This window comes from Sciurus vulgaris (assembly GCF_902686455.1).
Source record: "Sciurus vulgaris genome assembly, chromosome: 5".
Classification (NCBI taxonomy): Eukaryota; Metazoa; Chordata; class Mammalia; order Rodentia; family Sciuridae; genus Sciurus; species Sciurus vulgaris.
This window is the reverse complement of record NC_136465.1, coordinates 161,750,039-161,772,691: the sequence shown is the minus strand read 5'-3', so window position 1 is coordinate 161,772,691 and position 22,653 is coordinate 161,750,039. Positions and strand designations below refer to the sequence as shown.

The 22,653-nt window shown below is 40.2% G+C and overlaps 1 protein-coding gene across 2 annotated transcripts in view; it reads left to right on the top strand.

Moving 5' to 3' along the window:
• The window catches only part of GNPTAB (N-acetylglucosamine-1-phosphate transferase subunits alpha and beta), an 83,025-nt gene extending 72,769 nt beyond the window's left edge, over nucleotides 1–10,256 (top strand). For both annotated transcript variants that reach the window (XM_079141358.1, XM_079141360.1), the window contains 3 exons: nucleotides 3,632–3,799; nucleotides 6,527–6,617; nucleotides 8,838–10,256. In XM_079141358.1, coding sequence (XP_078997484.1) covers nucleotides 3,632–3,799; nucleotides 6,527–6,617; nucleotides 8,838–8,915 — 337 coding nt within the window. In that variant the 3' untranslated portion in view covers nucleotides 8,916–10,256. The remainder of the gene's footprint in view (nucleotides 1–3,631; nucleotides 3,800–6,526; nucleotides 6,618–8,837) is intronic.
• Nucleotides 10,257–22,653: the final 12,397 nt, after the last annotated feature.

Here is a 22,653-nt window from a genome sequence, read left to right as displayed (position 1 = left end):
TTTATGTTCCCAATTCAAAGTGAAGTTCAGATGAACTTCAAGGACAAAGAAATGCTACCATAAAGGTGTGAAAATTAATCCAATAAACTTCAGTCATTCTTTGAGACAAATGCATTTTGAGGTTTACATAAGCTTTGAAATTCTGCCTGACCCTAACTGTTGTTTTGGTGAGTTTGATAAAAATTAGTTAAAATTTGCTTGTCTTTCCTTTGTCATGACTGGTGGGCAGTAATTGAGCCAGGCTGCTACAAAACCTGCTGGATTTTCATCAGATTGTCCAGAGGACCATTGGCACTCCTTCATGCAAGCATTCTGAAATAAGTTTCCAGAGACACAAATGCCATTTTAAGAGGATAATAGAATTTCAGTGCATCTAAAGGGTGGAGGTAGCCGATGCCCTCCCATATAGGGCCACCATGACCCTTACAGTTGGTGGAACAGCAGTGCTAAATATCAGTTGGCTGTTTATTCATCCCCCAAGAAGTAGGATTTGACTTCAGTCTTACCAGTAGTTGCTTGGTTCAGCTTCATTCAGCTCTCCATGGACCAGTCATCTGATACATAACTCAGCTCTTCTGGGGATCAGCATTTATAGACTAATACTGACCATCACCAATAAAGTAGTTTTATTGAGGAAAAACATGGGTTAAAATTTGCAGTTTTTGAATTGTTTGTTTTAACTTTTGGGAGAGGAGGAGACCTTGGTGTATAAAATAAATACTTTTCATTTCAGAGTTTTTTTTGTTTTTGTTTTTGTTTTTTTTGTAATACTAGGAATGGAACTCAGGGTCTCTTGTATGATAGGCAGTCTACCACAGAGCTACACCCCAGCCCTACTTCTGAGTCTTTTAAGTGCCCTTGAAAGTCTTCAGTTTTGCCTCCTTTAAATTAGAACTTTAATCATAAATGACCAGAGATGTAAAATTTCTAGACATTGTAAAATGATGATATTTACTTTACAAGTCCCATTCTTCAGGAAGGAAAGGGGAAAGATACTGGAATTTCAAAAAAATTTAAAATATCTTTAATATTTACTTAATGTCTTTGGTCACCCAATAAAATCTTGCTTTTCTACAAAATATTTCTCACAAGTGCACCATAAGCTATGACAATTAATAAATACCCAGCTTGCAAGTCTCTTTGTACATGCTCTACATTCCTTCATCTCGGATGCGCTGCTCTGCTTCTTAAAAAGTAACTTCAGTCTTTAGAATCCGTTCTGATTGGGATGTAGAATTCCCCCCTATTCTGTTAATGTCTCTTAGTCACTACTGACTCATAGAACTGATGTGAAATTTTACCATTTTGAATTGTAGCCTATACTTTTGTCTCTATGCCAGTTTGGAAGTGGTTGGGTGAAAGAAACTATAGCCATCTCTGTGGCACTGAAAGGTACAGGGCATTCATAAAAAGACACAAGCCAGGCGTCCTTGACCATTATTGCCAGACCCAGTTCCCCCAGTATTTCTGAACACATTATTTTTACATCTTTGCTTATTTTGTTTTGTTTTACTTTTATGAGGGCTCTCTTTAAGACAGGCATGGAAAATCAGTGTTCAAACTGACTTGAGCTTAAGGATATATTTATGTCTTTAACAAAGAGTGGAGGGTAGGCAGGGTCCAGCCTCAACTTTGCTTTGGCTTCTCAGCTCTGCTGCCCTCCTTTTGAGCTGGCTTCACCTGTAGATCACAAGACTGTGACCACACATCCAAGAACTTTGAACATTGATGAACAAACAACTAATAGGCTTTATTTAGTTTCCCAGTTGCCCCAGATGCCCCTGATAGCTACAGTCTGTCCATGTGTGTTTTAAATCTAGGATACATTCAAAGCTTGATATAGCTCTTGAGTATCCTTTGATTTAAAGAAGTCCCTAAATTTAGGGAATGCGTGGTAGAGTGAACTTTCACATATCACTATCTTCAAGAATCATTATACATTTACTCACTTCATCTAAACAAACTCACTCCATCACCATTCCAGAGTTGGTTTTAAGCAAATCTCATTGTATCATTTTATCAGTACATTCTCTAGTACATATCTCTGAACTATAAGGATTCTTAAAAATGTAACTGCAGTAGCCATTTTCACTATGAAAAATCAATAGTGATTTCTTCTTTCTTTTTTTTTTTTTCCCTTGGGAGGGGGGTACCTGTGATTGAACTCAGGAACACTTGACCACTGAACCACATCCCCAGCCTATTTCTTGTTTTATTTAGAGACAGGGTCTCACCGAGTTACTTAGCACCTCACTTTTGCTGAGGCCAGCTTTGAACTTGTGGTCCTCCTGCCTGGGATTACAGACATATGCCACCACACCTGGCTCAGTAGTGATTTCTTAATGTCAACTATCTGGTCAGTGTATACCTCTCTCCACTGTCTCTCATAAGTATTTATGTGTATTTTTAGGTTTTTTGAAGTGGCATCAGATAAATTCATTGCAGCTAAATTGCGGTTTCCCCTTCAATTTCTTTTTTCTAAACTATATAATTTGGGTGGGAGTTATATGAAGAGATCTGATCCCATATTCTATAAGTTTTCCTATACTCTGTGCTTTTCTAATTATTTCTTAGTTGTTTAATGTGTTCTTATATCCCCTGTATTTTCCATGAATTGGTATTTAGATGTGAAGGCTGTATTAACAATTTCATTAAATCTACTTTGAAAGTGTGGTCTTTGGACCCTTTTTTTTTTTTTTTTTTTTTTTTGGTACTGGGGATTTAAGCCAATGATACTTTACCACTGAGCAATATCCTCAGACATCCCCAGACTTCTGAGATGGGACTGAGTTGCTGAGTCTGGCCTCAAGGTTGTGGTCCTCCTCCCTCAAACTCCCAAGTAGTTGGGATTACAGGTGTTTGCCAACTGTGCCCAGACTCACCATTTTAATGGCCCATTGATTTAGTAAATTTTATCTTGAAGAGAACTTGAAAGAAGTAGGGAAGCACCATTTTAATCTGCTTTTTGCAGATTACAGCTAGCATGTTGCAGCTTGATTAGAGACATACTAATTAAAAACCATCAAACTATAGACTATAGCTATAAGGCATGGTGTCTATCTCAGTTATCTATCCATTTATAATATAACCATCAGTTCAGAGAACTTGGCTTTAGGTACTTAATAACCTTTTTCCCTACCTGCTGACAGAATATTCCAGTCAGGATTCACTAATGGAAATCATTAATTTACTACCATAGCCAGAAGACAGATAATCTTTAAGATTACCTTACCCCAGTTCTCTTATTTCACAGTTGAGGAATTTCTGGAGGAAATTTTTTACAGAACATTACTTCCCTAGAGTCATCAGCCAACATAACAGCTTGGAACATAAATCCATTTAAAATACATTTGGAGCAGGCATGGTGACACCTGTAATCCAGCAATTGGGAGGCTGAAGAGGAGAATCATAAGTTGGAGGACAGCCTGTAATGATACCTGCCTCAAAATAAAATAGAAAGTGCTGGGGTTGTAGCTCAGTGTTGGGGCACTGTTCTACCTGTGCAAGGTCCTGGGTTCATTGTTCAATAATGAATGAATGAACGAGTGTCATTTGCAATCCACACTCTTTAGTTTGTTAGGTCAGGATCAAGTTCATGATGACCGTTAACCCTGTCTCTCAATTATTTCAGGAAGTTTGTTTGCCTGAATGACAACATTGATCATAATCATAAAGATGCCCAGACTGTAAAGGCTGTTCTCAGGGACTTCTATGAATCCATGTTTCCCATACCTTCCCAATTCGAGCTGCCAAGAGAATACCGAAACCGTTTCCTTCATATGCATGAGCTGCAGGAGTGGTAAAATCTCATTTTTCATATAAAAGTGTGTGCATATATATACATATAGCTTTATTTTAAAGAAGTGATATTTCTTTTATGTGTTATTTTTGTGTAATTTCCTTCTGAAAATACAGTTACAGGGACTGGGGATGTAGCTCAGTGGTAGGGTGCTTATCTCGCATGCACAAGGTCCTGGGTTCTGTCCCCAGCACTGCAAAAAAAAAAAAAAAAAAAAGAAAAGAAAGAAAGAATATACAGTTATAGTTTTTATTGTGTTTAATATGTAAAAAATATTTAATGACACTTTAAGGGATTTGAAAAAAAATTGTGACTGGGTTTTTCTGGTGTAATTAGATCTTCATTTATTTAGTCAGCTGTTTGCTGATGAACATAGAAGTGAAGAGGAACTTTTGTTTAGCACAAAATGAGAGGGAAATGAAGTCAGTTGGGCTGCACTGGGGATGTGTCTTTAGAAAAACGGAATTGGGTGAAGTCCTGAAGGCAGTCTCAGATAGTGGTGAGAAAGGATCTATGAGCAGAAGGTTAGAGAAGGTGAGGGGATGTGGGTGGCTGCCAGCCTGACTTAGCTGAATTCATATGCTGAAAATGTGGGACCGAAATCTGGAAAAGAACTAGGAGCCCATTTGGTTTAGTGTTTAGAAATTATCTGATAGAGTTGTGAAGGGACGGAAACCAGGGAAGACGAGCATCAATAGTGTTTTAAAAAATTGAAATGAAAGTCACATAACCCACACTTCTCCATTTCTAAGTGCACGATTCAGTGGCATTTAGGGTGTCTATAATATTGTACAACATCTCCCCAGTTTGAAAACATGTCATCCCTCCAGAAGAATTCCCATGCCCATAAGCAGTCACTCCCCATTGCCTTTACCCTCAGCCCTGGTAACCCTTAGTCTGCCTTCTTTCTCTCTGTGGATTTGCCAGTTCTGGATATTTTTTGGTAGAAGGAATCATACAACATGTGACCTTGTGCATCTGGCTTCTTTGATTTAGGGTCACAATTTTTTTTTCCCCCTCCGGAATAACCTGGGGCTGGCCTCATGAGTTTCATTTCAAATGACAGTCATAGAAGTGGGAAAGAAGAGCAAGCTGTTGCAAAGAAATGGTGACCTGGGCTTGGTGCCTTCCCAGATACAAGGGTGAGGAGGGCCAGAAGTTGCCTGAGGTTTCAAGCCTGGTTAACTTAGAAAACACAGTGTCATTGGCCTACAGGGACATTGAGAAGGGTAGCTGGTGTCGTGGTGGTGTGGGAACAGCAATACCTAGAAGAGGGAGTTGGTAAGAGGGATGGAGGCTGGAGCTGAGAAGGCCTGATTTGGGAAATCATTTTTCACAGAGCTTACAGTGAACATTATGATCCAGGATAGACTCTTAGCAGGTAAGAGTTCAGAGTAGCTGAGTCAAGAAAGAAAATGCAAGTGTGTTACACTTAGAGGGCCTGAGGAGAAAAGGCAACCATCAAAAAAGATACTTGAAGCAGCTCCTAACTATCTAGGGAAAAGTGCAAGTCACACTAATGTGGCCATTGTTTTTGCTTTCTGCTATACTTAATTTTCCATCTTACATTTTTTCCTTAGTTATCTACCATGGGACTCATCATCACCTGTACTGAATGTTAAGTAACAAGCACTGTACTGAGAGCTGTCTGTTTTCTCACTTTTCCATCAGCTGTCCTTGTAACCCTTGTCATGAAGGGATCTAGAGCATGGAGCTAGGAGGTAGCCTGCACAGGGCATCTTGGTTTGGGACTGGGGAGCCCATATGGGGACCTGGGCAGCCCATTACCCAGAGCCTGGCCCAGCGCCTGCCCAGCCTTGTTCCCCATCAGTACCACTGTCGGCACTGTCAGAGTAGTGCGCCAGTGCTGCAGTGCTTGCTGTATGCCAGACACAGTAATCAAGGTACTGTGGAGTAATGCTCCACCGAAATAGCTGGTACGTGGCTGGCCCAGCCTGGCTGTCTGCCCTCTGCACATCCCACTGTATTCCAAAGTCACTTTGTACATTTCCTTTATCTTTTATTCTCTTGCACTGCCAGCATTTAAAGATAATTTTATCTTTCCATTTAGAAAGATTTTTGCCTGCCTTCCTGTGCCAAGCACTAGGAGTACCAAGACAAAAGGCATAGGCTTAGAGGAACCTACAGTCTATCCAGGAAACCAGACACCAGGAAGATGGCTGAGTTAGTGTTCTGAGTGTGACTGTGGGGTTCAATGCTGTTGGCACATGAACGAGGGAACAGCTGATTCTGCTGGGGAAAGGTGACATTTTTTTAATCTGGTTTTGAATTATCAAAATGACTTTTCCAGGTAGGGAAGAGCACTTCTAGTAGAAGAAATGGCATGTGTTAAGGGAAAAGAGAGGTTCTGAAGGCCCATATCTGAGATTAGATCTTTTCCTTTGTTAGAGATGGATAAATGGAACAGTTGGCAGGTGCAGTGCTGATAACTGTATTTTTAAATTTTTCATAAGGAACTGTTATGGAACCATGGGTCTTGGCCTCCAGAGGTGACAAGGAATAGTCTCTCATTATTTTCATCTTTAGCTCAGAGGAGGAAGCTCTTCAGATGGTCCTAAGTGTTAGCTCTCTAAATGTAGTCTGTGACTAAACTTACCTTCAGGGGCCCAACTGAATATGGAAAACATGAGCGGGACATAAATCACTCAACTAATGACAGTGAAACCATGTACAGAGGTACATATTTTCTTTCTTCTGTCTGAACAGGAGGGCCTATCGAGACAAATTGAAGTTTTGGACCCACTGTGTACTAGCAACCTTGATTATATTTACTGTGTTCTCATTTTTTGCTGAACAGGTAAGTTTTATATATTTTGCATAGGAATCAGATAGTATTTCTTGCTGTGTTATCATCTGAGTCATCTAGAAAATAATATAAATTCACAACTAGAACATTTTAAATTCTCCTGTTAGCTTATAGCACATATGTCAATATGTAAAATATGTATTTCATAACATTTGGGCAGCCAGTGTAACAGCTTTTTACTCAGGTATCTTCTAACTCCATTAATTCTTCTTGCCTGACTTTCAGTGGATTAACTTGTACACTTCAGCCAAAACTTAAAAACTCAACTTTTAATCAAAAAACTGCCTAGAATCCTTGTTTGATGCTAATTTTTATGGGTCTCTGATTTCCTTCCTTTCTCCTAACTTTCCTGAAGTGACCTCAGCTTCTTCTTCTCAGATACCCCCTGGGTCTGTGTGTCCTGCACACGCTGGTAGTATACCTTGCACTTACCCTTCCTTTGAATTGCTGGGTTCCCCTTTCTCCCCGACTCTTCTGTTTTCAGCCCCTTACCCTTGGGCTCACCTCTGCACCCACTCTTAGCTTCCTTGAAATGAAGGTCCAGAAGAAGGAGGGTTGAAAAGAGAGGGATAAGGGAATCCTCATTAGGCTGCAGGGATGAAATGCTCTGAAGAAAAAGGGGGAGAATGGTAACTGGGGTGACCTAACTTGTATGTGGTAGACAGCCCCACCCCAGGCGCCAATCAGGGAAACTCTTGAGTGACCTTCTCTAGCTGTCATTCAGAGGAGATGTACATCAAGTTTACTTGCACCAAGAGAAAGGAGGTGACTAAAAATTGAGAGCTTTAGAATAAGTGACTGAGCTTCTTGCCGCTGATGGAAAGAAATTGAGGAAATGGAGATTGGACAGGTGAGCAGGATGACAACTTCATCTTTATCCATCTTTAGGATGGCTGGTGTATTTTGTTCCTGATGTTTGTTTCCATTGTTCCTGGCAGGTAAAAACCTTAGGGAAAAAACTCAAAAAGACTACCTACTTTTAGAATAGGAGTCGATTGAGAGTTTTATGAGTCTGCTCTAAGCTGTCCAGAGAGAGAAAAAGAGGGAGCCGGCCTGAAAGGAGCCACTGGGGGGCAGTGGAAGGAAACAGGAGGGTCAGTCTTCCCTGGGTCCTTTATACCAGCAGAAAGCCCTGAACAGAATGAGAGAGGCAGGAATGAGAAGAAGGAAGATTTCCTTCCCTTCCTTGCCTCTCTTTACCCTGCTCTCTAGCTACTTGAAGCAAACTCCTTTTCCCCGCCTTTCCTACCACCCAGACGAACAAATCAGCCAACACTGCCTCTTCCTCTGCTCAGAATCCCAGTGTACCAACAAAACCATAGTGTTGCATGCCTGGGCAAAGCCCTGCTCCAGCCTCCCAAGGCAGTAGTAACCCGCTCTACCTGGCAGGGGAGAGGGAAGCAAAGCACACAATAGGAATCCCAGATGGAAACCATAAAGAACATTTGTTTTTTCATTGACTCTCCTCCTCCCCCCTAGAGAACTAGTTTTTAATTGGTTCTTTTTAGTTATACATGATGTTTTAATTCACTTTGATATAATTATACAAGCATGGAATTATTCTAATTAGGACCCCATTCTTGTGGAAGCTCATTGAAACTTTATTATAGTGGTGGTGACGTTTTCTATTTTAATTATAGCACAGTAACTGTGTTTATAAGGAAAAAATGTATTATTTATCCAAGTTCTAAACTGCTAATTTACAAAAGAACTTTTGTATTACAACATAAATTAGGCATTATTTTCAAATGATTTTTGTTAAATATAGAAAAAGCTGTCAATAGGATTTTTAACAGGTATATTTTTAAAATTCTAGCTTACAACTGTAGTCATATTCAAACCCAGAGAGTGTCTTACTGGTTAAATAGAGTCAGTTCCCTTTAGTGGAAAGACTTGACAAACAGAAATCTTGAAAATAAATGCCTGGTAATGGGTATATAAACATCTGTAGTTAAGGGTTTTAGAGAGTGGACCAAAATAATTTTAATTCTCTTGGGTCTCTTTGTGAACATATATCTAGGCATATTGATTCTATAAAATTAGAGGTTGCTTTTGTTTTCAGGGAGGAATGAGGAAACTTGTTTTTTGACATATTTTACATATAAGACTATGGAAATGATTAAAGACAAATGGCTCTCAGAAAGTTTGATGTACCTACACTCTTTCATCAATGTGGAAAATTGACATTTATTTCTGTCTTCCATCATTTAGTTAATTGCTCTTAAGCGGAAGATATTTCCCAGGAGGAGGATAAACAAAGAAGCCAGTCCCGATCGAATCAGGGTCTAGAAGATGTTCATTTGAGTATCACCTACCTCAGAATTTACTGAGCATTTTAAAACTCGGCATCACAGAAGTGTCTTTGGATGTGAGGTGTAGCCAGCTTGGCCCAAAGAAGGGAAAACATTCGGAACCATACTGTGCTGTGGTGTGAATCTAGTCCACTGCCCAGGAATTAGTTAATCAATTCTGAAAAATTACATGTGGAACAGCTCTGAACTGATTTTACTTCTAAAGCGTTTGCTCATGGACCTGTCATCTTTTTATGAAAAGCTTCACTGATACGCTGCTACTTTCCATCTGTAACCATTACAAGCTAAGAGAGAAGCCCAAGCCAGCTTGGGAGCAATTGCTAAGAGACCCCCATCTTTGCATTCCAAAGCCTTTTGCTATAGTTTTGCACTTTTGTTTTCTTTTTTCCATTTCCTATTTTTCAAATAAGTAGCTACTAAGTTAACTAGTTATTCTTGCTTCTAAAAAAAATGAATCAAGATGTCTAAACATGATTTTATAGATACTGTTTAAATAATGCAGTTAATATCACCTTCTATTGGCAATATTCAAATTTCTGATTTTATGAATGTGTAAGTGGTCTTAAACCACTAATAACTACTGAAGAGCTCAGTGACTGACATTGGAAATATTTTGTGCTTGTTTACCTTAATCCCTAAGAATTCTGCAATTTTATGTGCAGGCCTGATTACAAGGGCTAGAGTTAATTAGCAGTGCTACCCACCAGATGTCATTATGTTCTGGAAATGTACATATTCAAACAGAAGTGCCTCATTTTAGAAATGAGTAGTGCTGATGGCACGGGCACATTACCTGGGTGTCTAGTTTATACTTACCAGTATATTCCAATAGCTCTCTTTCTCTGAATTGGTTTTGTATAAAGCAAGGGTCAACAAACTTTTCGTGTAAAAGGCCAGATAGTAAATAATTGCAGGACACAAATGTCTCTGTCACATACTGTTCTTCGTTGTTGTTTAGTTTTTATGTTTTTAAGCAGTCCTTTAAAACTGTTAACTTTGTGTTTAGCTTGCAACGGTACAAGAACAGGCCACCAGCTAGATTTGGTCCACAGACTGACACTGGCTAAACACTGAGGATTAGTGTTTTTTATGTCTGGGGTACACCCTGACTTTCAGCCATGTTTTGTTATATCATTATACACTGGATTTGTGGAGACCTGATTCCATGAGTCCTTTTTGAACTTTGACAGGTATTTTAGATCATGATCTCAACAGTATTCTTCTACAGTGGCACACATTTTGTAAAAAGAACTTGAAATGTAAATACTGAGTTTGTGCTGTATTATGTATTTCAACAACTGAAGTCTCCTTAAAGTTATATTTGTCTGATGCTTTGATTTTTAAATCTGGGGATTTATTTTATCCACATTCAACAAATCACTTGAGTGCCTACCTGGTGTTGTCTGACCCTATACTGAACACTACTGAAATTAAGTGGAAAATAGGGTGAAGGAATATTTTAACACACTGGAGAATATTGCTTTATAAGGAGAAAATAGGTTCAAGATGGAATTTATCATATGGTAAAAATTCAGGAGAATATCTAGGTTTCAATTCTTTCAAAGCAAAGAATTTATTCTAGAAGTTATAGAGAAATGAACATTTGAGTATAATGGAGATTTATGAGTTAGATGAACAAGATCACACCTGACTAGGAGTTTGAAAATGGGATGGATAATAGAATCATAGAATGTTCATGGAATCATTCATCTAATGATTCAGGAGAATATGAGAACATATGAACTTCAGAAGCTGATGAGTAGTCAGTGGCCTTCAGAATTCTTAAGGCATCAGAACCATTAGTTCAAATGAAATTCTATAGAAGTCCAATGTGTCTTAGTCCATTTGTACTACTAAAACAAAATACACAAGACTGGGTAATTTATGTAGAATGGAAACTTATTTTCTTATAGTTTTGGAGGCTGGGAAGTCAAGGTGCCAGCAGGTTTAGTTGTCGGGTAAGGGCTGCTCTGCTTCCAAATGGCACCTTGGAATGCTGTGTCCTCCTGAGGGGGGAGGAACACCATGTCCTCTCATGGCAGAAAGTGGTAGGGCTAAAGGTGGAACTACCTCTGGCAAACCCATTTATCAGGGAACCTCATCCCATTCATGAGCACTAATCACCCCCACTAAGGCGCTGCCTCTTAATACTGTTACTTTGGTGATTCTGTTTCAACATGAATTCTGGAGGAAACAAAAACAATCAAACCATTGCATTCTGCTCATGTTGTCTGACCCATGTGCCTCCAAACCCCAGGCCCCTGCAGATAGAATTTCAAAACAAGTGTCTGGACCGAGCCTTGCTTTTTATCAAGGACACCAAGGCTGGGAGCATTCCATGACTTGGTTCAAGGTCTCAGAGCCAGTCAGAGGCAGAGGTGGGACTGGAACCCGGCTTCTTTTTCCCATCCCTACCAGGCCATGCTGCCTCCACATGGCAGTAGCACATGTGGGTTGTCCCATTCTGCAGTCAGACTGCTAGGGTTTGGCTTGCTCTTCTGAAATGTGGGAATGAACATCAGTAGCTATTTCATAGACTGTTGGCTGTGGTTAAAGGAAATGACCTATGTAGCATACCCACCACAGATCCTGACAATGAGTTCTACCTGGCAAGTGCCAGTGGTGGTGCTAGTGACCAAGGGATGTGTTAAGGGGTTAAATCCAGGCCAGAGGAGGGGCTCCTGGTCCAGTCACTAGGTGAAGTGATTCTACTGCCCTTCGCTAAGAAAGCAACACACCTTAATTAAAAAGGAAGACTGTCTCCCAACACTTTTATTTCTTTAAATGTGTTTTATTTTTAGGGATCAGGGATATATCTCAGTGGAAGAGCACTTGCCTAGTATATGTGAGCCCCTGGATTCTGTTGCTAGCACTGTAAAAAAGAGAAAGAAGAGCATTTACTTTTAAAATTATTTCTTGACATATCACATAAAATGACTAACCGATCAAGGATTTAAAAATAAACTGTAATCATTACTCAAGTCAAAATATTTAAGGAAGAAATAGCACCAATCCCACACAGATTCTTCCAGAAAGTAGAAAGAAAAGAGAAACACCATGGAACCATCCCCTGAGGTCAGCATAACCCCAGCTGCAGTGCCTGGCTCTGAAACCATAAGGACACCGCACATACAATATACCCACAGGAAACCCAAACAGAACACTAGCTAGCTGGCTTCATTAACTCCCTGAAAGAAGAACTTTCATGATAAAGCTGGGTCTGCTCCAGAAATGCAGGATGTGGTCCACCACTTAGAAATCAGTGCAACTCACTGTATCAGCAGGACCTACAGAGAAACCACACAATAGTTTCAAAGATTTTTTCTTTTAAGAAAATTATGTAAATTTTAAGAGACTAGCACCATGAATCCCCACTTGTCCAACAGTTTTCAGATTAATTTTTCTTTGTTCATATATGTATTAGGGTTCTCTAGAGGAATAGAATCAATAGGAAATATGATTATAAAAAGGGGATTTATTAGATTAGCTTATATCACCAGAAGCTTGATAGTCCACAATGGCCATCTGCAGGCTAGAGAACTGGAAGAACCAGTAGCTGCGCAGCCCAAGAGGCAGAAGCCCCAGAACAAGAAGGATCCCTAGTCAGAGATCAAGGCTTCTGGAAACTACCTGGAGAATTACTGGCAGAGTCCACTTTGGAAGAATGAAGAAGTGAGTCCAATATCCTCAGACAATTGAAGCAGCAATCAAGAACCCGTTCAAGAAGAGCCGAGCTTGCATCTGCATCTGCTTCTGTGTTCTTCCAGCTTTTACTCCATCCAAGCCACCCTCCTATTGGGTGGTGCCACCCATGCTTAGGGAGGGTCTCCACTTCAGTTCACTATCAGTTCACTATCCCACATGCCAATCATTCCTAGACACAGCCTCACTGACATACTCAGAAGCCTCTTAATCATTGGCATCTCTTAATCCAATCAAGTTGACAATTTACATTAACCATTACAATATATTTTTAAGTAAATCCCAGACTTGGAGTGGAGACAGGATAAAGAGCCTTGGTGGTTGAGGTAAAGGGGGCTTCTTGTTCATCTAACTGCTCTTCCATCCTATTCTCTAGTAACAACTGCATCTTACTGAGTACACTTGGTGTGCTCAGTGGTTTATATTCATAATCTCATTTCATCCACATCACACACTCACTAATAACAGTGAGGAAACTGGGGCCTAGTTAAGTACCTTGCCTAAGGTCTCAGTATTGACAGTCAGTGTTTCTACCCATCTCTACAAAATTCATTCTTAGCCACCAAGATATTCTTGGATTATAAGGGATAAATCTAACTCAACCACCTTAAGGAAGAAAAAGCAGAGGGCATGTGGGTATAGGAGACATGTCTTACTAGAACTATAACTCAACCCCATCCACCCTGCCTATCTCTGTAGTCACTTTTTTTTCTCCATGGTGAAGACTCCCAGCTCCCAGCTCACCTCCCCCAGAGAGGCAGAAAGCTTCATCACTGACACCAATATAGAAAATCCTGGTGGGGGATGAATTATGATTAGTGTAGCCAGATAGTGGAGATTTTCATCAAAGGGAGAAGGGGAGGGATGCTGAGCTGCCAAAACTCTGCATTCTAGCCTCACAGAATGCAGATGGGAAGATCAAGTTCCCAGACCGCCTGAGTTGAAGGCAAGTTGCTATCCTTGAAGGCAATTGTGAACTTCAAATCCGTTGATTGAATACAGCAAACCTTGTAAATATTTCATCATTGAGAGGATCCAAAAGTGTCTTTAAACCATTAGCACAGTGCCTGTAAGTTCTCCGTCAGTGGTGCTGCTACCGCTCACAGCCGGTCCTCTGCTCTTCCTGCCTGGCAGGCTCAGTCTTGGCCTCACACTGTCAGCCACATTGCATTTTCCCAAATACGCCGTACACTTTCATTCCTGCAGACACTTGCAGATGCCGTTCTTATTTTTTGACTTGTCTTTTCCTCCTTTATCTATCTAGTAAGCTCCTACTTACTTCAAGGTCCATTACTACTAATTTTTTTTTTATTGTAAACAAATGGGATACATGTTGTTTCTGTTTGTACATGGCGTAAAGGCATACCATTTGTGTAATCATACATTTACATAGGGTAATGTTGTTTGATTCATTCTGTTATTTTTCCCTTCCCCCCACCCCTCCCACCCCTCTTTTCCCTCTATACAGTCCTTCCTTCTTCCATTCTTGCCACCCTCCCTAACCCTAACTACTAATTTTTGTTTGTTTGTTTGTTTTATTTCTTCTAATTAGTTTTGCATAACAGCAGAATGCATTTCAACTCATTGTACGTGAGCAGAGCACACCTTCTCATTTCTCTGGCTGTACACGATGCAGTCACACTATTTCTGCAATCATACATGTACCTAGGGTAATAATGTCTGTCTCATTTCACCATCCTTCCCACCTCACACCCCTTCCCCTCACTTTCCTCTGCCCAATCCCAAATCCCTCCTTTCTTCCTTAGACCTCCCCCACAATATGGATCAGTATCTGCTTATCAGAGAAAACATTTGGCCTTTGGTTTTTTGGGATTGGCTTATTTTGCTTAGCATGATATTCTCCAACTCCATCCATTTATCTACCAAGAAATTTTCAAAGAGATTAACTATATCACTTGAGTTTTTTGAGACTATGAATCTGCATTTTAATACCTTCCCTCACCTCCCATCTTCACCTCATCCCTCCCATGAAGTGACCCTGATTCCCACTGGTCCATGAACCACACTTTAAGAAACTCTGATCTTTGAAGCCTCGTATATTAAATGGGAAAATTCAGAGAAAGAGCATAAATTGTGAAGAGAGCTGAGGAAAACTGAACCCTGTGGATCTCCAACATGTAAGGGTCCTTTGAAGAAGAAGGAGAAGGAAAATTGAGAAGTTGCCAGAATGTTCAGAGGAGAATAATGTGCACCATGCAAGCCAAAGGATGATAGACATGAGGGAGACACAAAGAGTGGCCAACAGTGTGGATTGTTGCTGAATCGAGTAGGACTAGAGACTGTTCACTCAAGTTAGGAACAGGGCACCACTAGGTGACTTCAGAGTGAGAACCATTTGGGGGAGTGGTGGAGGCCAAGGTTGGTTTAGAACGGCTTGAGGAGTACGTGAGAGGTGAAGAAATTGAATCAGCAACAGCTAATTCTGTCTTAAACTTGGATTGCTAAACAAAAAAGATAGGGGACCCAGGTGTGATGGGGCACACCTATTATTCCAGCTACTGGGGAGGCAGGAGGATTGCAAGTGGGAGGCCCAAACCTGGGCAACTTAGTGAGACCCTGTCTCAAAATTTATAAAGTATCTGGGGATGTCGCTCCGTGGCACTCCTGGGTTCAATCCCCAGTACCAGGAAAAAAAAAAGGGGGGGGGGGGGCGTGGGAGAAAGAGCAGGAATTAGTTTGGAAATGAAACCAGAGAGTTTTTTAAATGGTGGGAGATTTGAGTATCTGTAAATGTTAATGGAAGAGATGGAACAGAAAAAGAGCAAAGACATAGGAGAGAGAAGTAATGGATAATGCAAAATTCCAGGAAGACAAGAGGCCATGGAACCCTGAACACAGGAGGTGAGCCATCTCCCTAGCCTAGCAGGAGGGAAAGGTGGATGGTACAGTAGGCACAACAGTAGAAGTTCTGGGGGTTTCAGTCTGAACTACTTTCTCAGAAAAAATAGTCAAATACTAAGTGTGAAGGGGGTAGTGAAGGTAGATAAAAGTTTTGAAGGTCCAACAAAGTAGAAAAGGCTTAAAATGGTAATTGGGGAGAATATGTTGGGAAATGGGAGTCTATGAGGCATGTTGAGGGCCCAGTTAAGGCTGAAACTTACAAACTTAAAGAGGCACAAAGTTATCCCACTGTGTGATTTTCTCCAGAGGCAGGTGCAGAGAAAGTTAGTTGGGTTTTTACAGAAGTTAAGATTTTTCTAAGCAAATGCAGTGAGAGTACAAGGAATTATTTACAAGGACTGACTGAAATGGTGGAATCCGAACCGAAGACTGCAGAAGTGGGCCTATGATGAGAAGAATGAAAGGGTCATAGCCTAGGAGCTCTGAGGACGTTCTGGTGGGAGCATAGGCCTGAGTGAGCTGGAAAGAGTACAGGTGGTGATTCTGGAGCAGGATGCTCAGAGGGCAGATTTGAAGGTGGAGTGCTTCAGGTGTGGCCTTAGGAGTTAGAGGAATGTGAATGGAGTGCAGTGACAGGTCATTTTAAATGAGGACCTTAAGGAACAGATAGGCCAAGGCGTGAGGGCAGAAGATTGGGTGGGTCAACTGTGCCCAGTGCCAAGGTGTTGAGTGAATGAACAGGGAGACCAAGGGTAGATAAGGGGGCTTCTTGGGATATCTGCCTGAGAGATTAACTTTGAATATTATGCTTTGATTATTTTTAACTGTGACTGTGAACATATCAACTGATTGTGCATAACTGTGTCTCCAGCAAAGGTGCCTTGTTTGTATTGAGTGGGGTTATAGGTGAGTATGCCATAGAGGCATAAGAAAGTTATGTCCTTATATAAGAAAGTGATCTTCTCCAGAGGGAGGATCTGGAGCAGTCAGAGGGAAGTGGAGAGGAGGTGTAGTGGACAGGCAGGCAGCAAAGAGAATGGGAAGGAACCATGTCACTTGCGGACGATGGGCAGAAGTGGATGGGTGGTTCAGGAAAGGGCTCAAGACAGCATGAGATAGTGACCCCTACCACCAGGTCCCCCTAAGCTCGTCCATGCAAGCAATTTTCCTTTTGATTAAATAGCTGTCAGCTTCTTACATCCTTTCTAAGAAGTCTTCTTTAGAGACCCAGAAATGCCTTGTGACATTTTATGAATGCTATGCTAAGTAACTCTTATATTTGAAGAAACTATGATGTTTTTCATTCATAATCTGTACTTGTTAAATAAAAGGTTAACTCTAATGTTATGATCAAAATGATCTTTTATGTTATCACACATTTGGCACTGGTACACATTCATATATTTGATATTCAGGAAATAGCATATCAGTGACTCCCTAAGTACCCATTATACTATTACTAATGTTGGTAGGGATATTTATTGAGTACTTTCTTTGTACTATTGAGTGCTTGCTAGAAGGTTTTTTTTTTTTTTTTGTATTTTTCATTTTTAAAATCTAAAATACTATATTTATGCATAGTATTTAAAATCCAAAGTACTATTATTATGTTCATTATTTAGTGAAGAAAGAAACTGAGGCTTGGAGAAATTAATTTTCCCAATCTTACCATCTTTTTTGGTTTTCTTGTTGAATATTATCCTTACCTTCTAAAATTCTTTTTAGAATCCCTCTTGGAGGAAGCAGTGAGTGTTAGCTACTCATTTAAATCCTCATTTTCCTCTCCTCCTGGGCCCCCAGTGAAGGACATTTTCTAGCCTTCCTTTTGTTTTCTTTTTCTCTATTCCTTCTTTTCCCTGAAGGAAGAAATTGCGAAAGATTGTGAAATGAACCACAAAAATTATTGGGTATCTTCAATGGAAAATTAGGTATCATGTAAAGCGTATCTTTCTAGACTAGCCTGGGGTCTCTGCAACTTTCATTGTCTTTGTATGTCTCTGTGAGTTATAGATAACTGATAGAAAAGGAAATGAGTCTCATCCATAGAGATACAAAGAAATTCAGCCTAATGGAAGGGGAAATAAAGGATTCCTGCTGCGTGTTTACAGTTCTGGAAACTTTCTCACAAATGCCTCCTGTGGCTTCTGCATGGTCACATGACCAGCCCAGCTTCTGAGTCACCTACCTGCCCACACCTCTAAGAGTGCCCAGGTTCTGTTAGTAAGAATGAATGGGTGGCAGATACAGGACTTGCCACAATACTTACCTTATTTTTCTTTCTTATACCAGTATGGCCCACTGACCCCCTATATCTGAATCACTTATGTGTACATTTAACAAGTTTGTCCTTTTGCCAGACATTAAAGTATCAGAATCTTCCTTAAAATATTGATGCACATTATCACCCAAGTTGTGAGAACCATTAAATTCTGGTATATAGAGGATAGGCTCTTTCTCTTATTTGATCTGGTCTACCTGAACTCCTCAAACGTCTATTGTCCCTAACTTAATTGCACTCCCAAATGTCAAACACAGTACTTTCCTTTATTAATTTATTTTGAAATGTACACTGAAAACAGCACTTTTACAAAGGGATTTTATGTACACAGTCAACACTCTACAAGATACTTTCTTTACTACTGGATTGCCAAAACTGCTAGAAATCACTACGCATAGCTTAAGATGTGGTTTATTTCAAGGCAACAAAATAAAACAGAGTTTGGTCCCAAGATGGCAGTCTAGAGGGAGGCTGTGTTCCTTGTCGCTCTGCAATGCCGGATTTAAGCAGAGGATATCTGTTTCTCGGTGAGGCAGTTTTTGCTGCTTATCCATCCCCTGCGCTTTACCCCATTTGTCTTCTGTGATGACCTGCAGTCTGCCAGCATATCGACGCCTTTTTTGAGAGCAGATTGCTCACTGTCAGGTGTCTATCATCCACCATTTGCCTGCCTCTTGCCTGTCCATCGCCTGCCTTACCCTATCGATCACCCAACACTCGAGGTTCACCTCCTGATTGCCCGACAGCTGCCAGCAGATTTACCGCAGACCGCCAGTGGAGAACCAGCTGCCTGCTGTCACCTGGAAGTTCACTGTCACAGTACCTGCAGGTTTGATTACACATGGCTGCCGCCATTTTGAGACAACAGCCAGGCCCTGTAGGACCCCTGGCCGGACTGACCGAGTCCTGTCTCCAGGATCCCTCAGCCCGACCGATCACTCCCTGCCTCTGGGGCCCTCACATCGACTTACTGCTCCCTGCCGCCAGGACCCCCAGACCAACTGATTGCACCCTATCACCGGGACCCCAGATCGACTGATTGCACCCGGCCTCCAGGATCCCACAACCACACCAAACACACCTGACCTCCAGGACCCCTGCCAGACCAACTGCATCCTGTCTCCAGGACCTCCAGCTGACCACATCCACCCCTGAGCTGCAGCTCCCCATTTGCCAACACATTTGGAAGCCAGAGCAGCCATCTTGGATAATCCTGGAAGCCGTAGCTCCGATCTTCGGGTGGGGCAAATCCCATCCTGAGACGCCTGCTGGAGGCTTGAAGCTCATTGTCAGGTACCTCTCATGCATCAGGCTACTGAACACTGGGAGGTTTCATTACAATATGACTATTATACAGTAGATTTTCTTTTTTCTCCTTTTTAAAAAAAATATTTAAGTTTTTATTTCTTTACGTTTCTTGCTTTCTTTTCCTTCTGTTTACCGGTTCCCTCAGAGTCGCTTTCTCCCTTATTTACATGATGTTATTGTCCCCATAGGGGCTATTTGGTCTAGGATTGCATAGTGTCTGTTTTGGGCACTGCTAATATTGATCTTCCTTTAAAGAAAGGGTTTTGGAAACCTATAGGGCCACTATAAGCCTATAGGGGGAAATCTGCAATACCCCAGATCTGCACTGCTAGAGGGGAAGATACAGGAACAACATGAAAAAACAAGGGAAGAAAATGATCCAAACAAATCTAGATTCTATACTAATAGAATCCAATGACAGTATGTTAGAAGAAATGTCAGAAAAGGACTTCAGATTATACATGATTAAGATGATTTGCAAAGCAAAGGATGAGATAAGAGAGCAAATGCAGGCAATGAATGATAATGCCAATAAGCTGAAAGAGCACCTGCAGGAAGCAAAAGATCATTTCAACAAAGAGATAGAGATTCTCAAAAAAACCCAAACGGAAATCCTTGAAATGAAGGAGACAATAAACCAAATAAAAAACTCAATGGAAAGCATCACCAACAGACTAGACCACTTGGAAGACAGAACCTGAGACAATGAAGACAAAATATTTACTCTTGAAAATAAAGTCACCCAAACAGAGAAGATGGTAAGAAATCATGAACAGAATCTCCAAGAACTATGGGACATCATAAAAAGACCAAATTTAAGAATTATTGGGATTGAGGAAGGCACAGAGATACAAAATAAAACAGAATAACAACAGGGAAGGGGTGGAAGAAATCAAGGAGCTAAAAATTACCAAGATTGTGGTCCTAGTTAACTATGTAACTCTGTGATTTTTAGGAAAATATTTATTTTCTCCTCATCATTTTTTTAAATTATAAAATGGGTGTATACTAATTCAAATCAGGAGGATTATTATGATAGTTAAATGAATCATATATATGAAAATTTTCAAAGGACCATAGAGCTTACACAAACGTTGCTTTTATTTATGGGTAAATAATGATCCATTGAATTCTATATTTTAAATTTGCTCAGAATTACTCTGCTTTCCTGTATGATTAAAATGAGAGAGAATAGTCGGGTCTTTTTGGCAAACAGATTATTCTAATACGTTGTAGTGAGTGGAGAAATGCTACACAAGACACAGTGGTAGACTGAGCGAAGATCATCAGATAAGACTTCAGAAAAGATGGCTGAGCTGTGCAGAGGCCAGATGGCACAAAACAGCAATGGTGTGCTGGGGAAAACTGCAAGATGCTCAGAAAGAAGAGGCGAGAAGGGGAGCCAAACAATGCAGAAGGCTAAAGATCCTTGCACGAAACATAAATAGGTTGGACCTTCTTGTAGAGGTTCGGAGGAACCACTGAAGGTCTTGGGGCACCATGGAGTACCATAGACTTTCACCTTATAACAGAAATACTCCGAAGAGTCTGTCTTTGGTTAAAATAAACTTTTGTTTGTTTGGTTGTGTTTTGTTTTGTGTTTTCTTGCCATGCTAAGATTGAATCCAGAGCCTCACACATGCTAGGCAAATACTCTACCATTGGGCTGTACACCCAGACCCTAAATGTTCTGTGTGTGTGTGTATTAATTGGAAATTGAACCCAGGGGCACTCCACCACTGAGCTACATTCCCCACACCACTTTCATGGTTTATTTTGTTACTGTGAGTCTTGCTAAGTTGCTAGTCTAGCTTCCAACTTGTGATCCTCCTGCCTCAGCCTCCTGAGTTGCTGGGATTGCAGGCATGCACCACCAGACCTGGCTTTTACCTTTTAATGCAGTTCTGGGCTTCCCAGAAAGTAATGGAACCATTTGAGGGAAAAACTAAAAGCTGAAAGAAAAACAGTAAGCAAGAAACAACCATGAAATACCAATATTGGAATCAGAAAATAAGCACACTGTAGATAGTACTGCTCCACCTGGTATTTTCACACTAAACTTGGATCCTTGAAAAGAGTCCCTTTAATGTACATATGAAGGAAATAGACACCTTTCTGAAAGAAAGTACTCAAAGTTTATGTTCTTAGGATTGTCAAACCATTAAGATCACACAAGATGGGCACAGTGGCACACTCCTGTAATCCCAGTGACTCAGGATGTTGGGGCAGGATGTCGAGGCAAGTTCAAGGACAGGCTGAGCAATTTAGTAAGACCCTGTATCAAAATAAAAAATAAAAAGGGCAGGGGAGGTAACTCAGTAGGCCCATTCCCAGTACCCACCCCCCAAAAAAAGAAGTCACATAAATATGAACTCACAGTAAAAAAAATCCCAAACACATAACCATGCCATAATAATCAAAAACAACAGACTTGAGCCCCACTGAGGAATTTAGATGTTATAGTTAACACAGAATGAAACATTTAAATAGGAGGAAGTTGGACTCTTCTAATGAGCAAGCAACAAGAAGCCATTATAAAATAGATGAGGTAGAAGAGATTCAAAACTAACCAAGCAAAACTGGAAAAAAATAAAACATTCAGTAATGAATCAGTGAAAAGATCTAATAAAAGAGTCAATTCATTTGAAGGGAAAACAAGTGATCTGGAAGATATAAAGACAATAGCTCCATTGGGGTAAAAGATACAGAGGAATGCAAATTATGAAAGGGAAGTTTATGGTAGGTTATCTGCAACTCGTGATTGAGTCTCTTAGCAAAGTAAGAATAGAAGGCAAACTTTCAAAAGGGGAAAACACATAAACCCACATACAGCATCGTCGTTGTTAACAGAAACTTTAGAAGCATTCCTTTAAAATGGAGACAAAGACAAGAATGTCCAGTGCTTATACCTATATACACTGATACTAAAGACCCTGGTCAGTACAGTCAGAAAAGGAAAAACAATCCAAGATTTATAAAGCAAGAAACAAAATGTGATTATTCACAGATAGTATTATTATAAAACCCCAGACTTTACAGTCAAGTTGTCAGAAATAATAAAGAGTTTAGCAAGCTGTTGGATATAAGATTAATATCAGAAATCAATTACATTTTATATAGCAACAGTTAGAAAAATATCAAAAGTATAATTTATAATAAGTCCAATAAAATATGCAAAACCTGCATAGAGAAAAATTTAACTGTATTGAAATAATATTGAAGTCCTAAATTAATAGAAAATTATACTATGTTTAAGAATAATGAGATTCAGTTGTCTCAAAATTGGTCTACAGATTCAATGGCATTCCAATAAAAATCCCAGTGAGTTATTTTTTGTGGATGTTGGAAAACCCATATTAAAATTACTTGAAAAGTTCAAGAATACTCAGGATCCTTGTGATGAAAAAGTAACGTATGAGATTTGCCCAATGAGACATGAAAGCATTAATAAAGTTGGAGTAATGAAAAATGTGGTTTGGGAACATGGATGTGGGTAGACTGGCCAGGAAAACAGGCTCCAGAACATTCAGAAACTCACCTTGATTTGATCATCACATATGTCTAT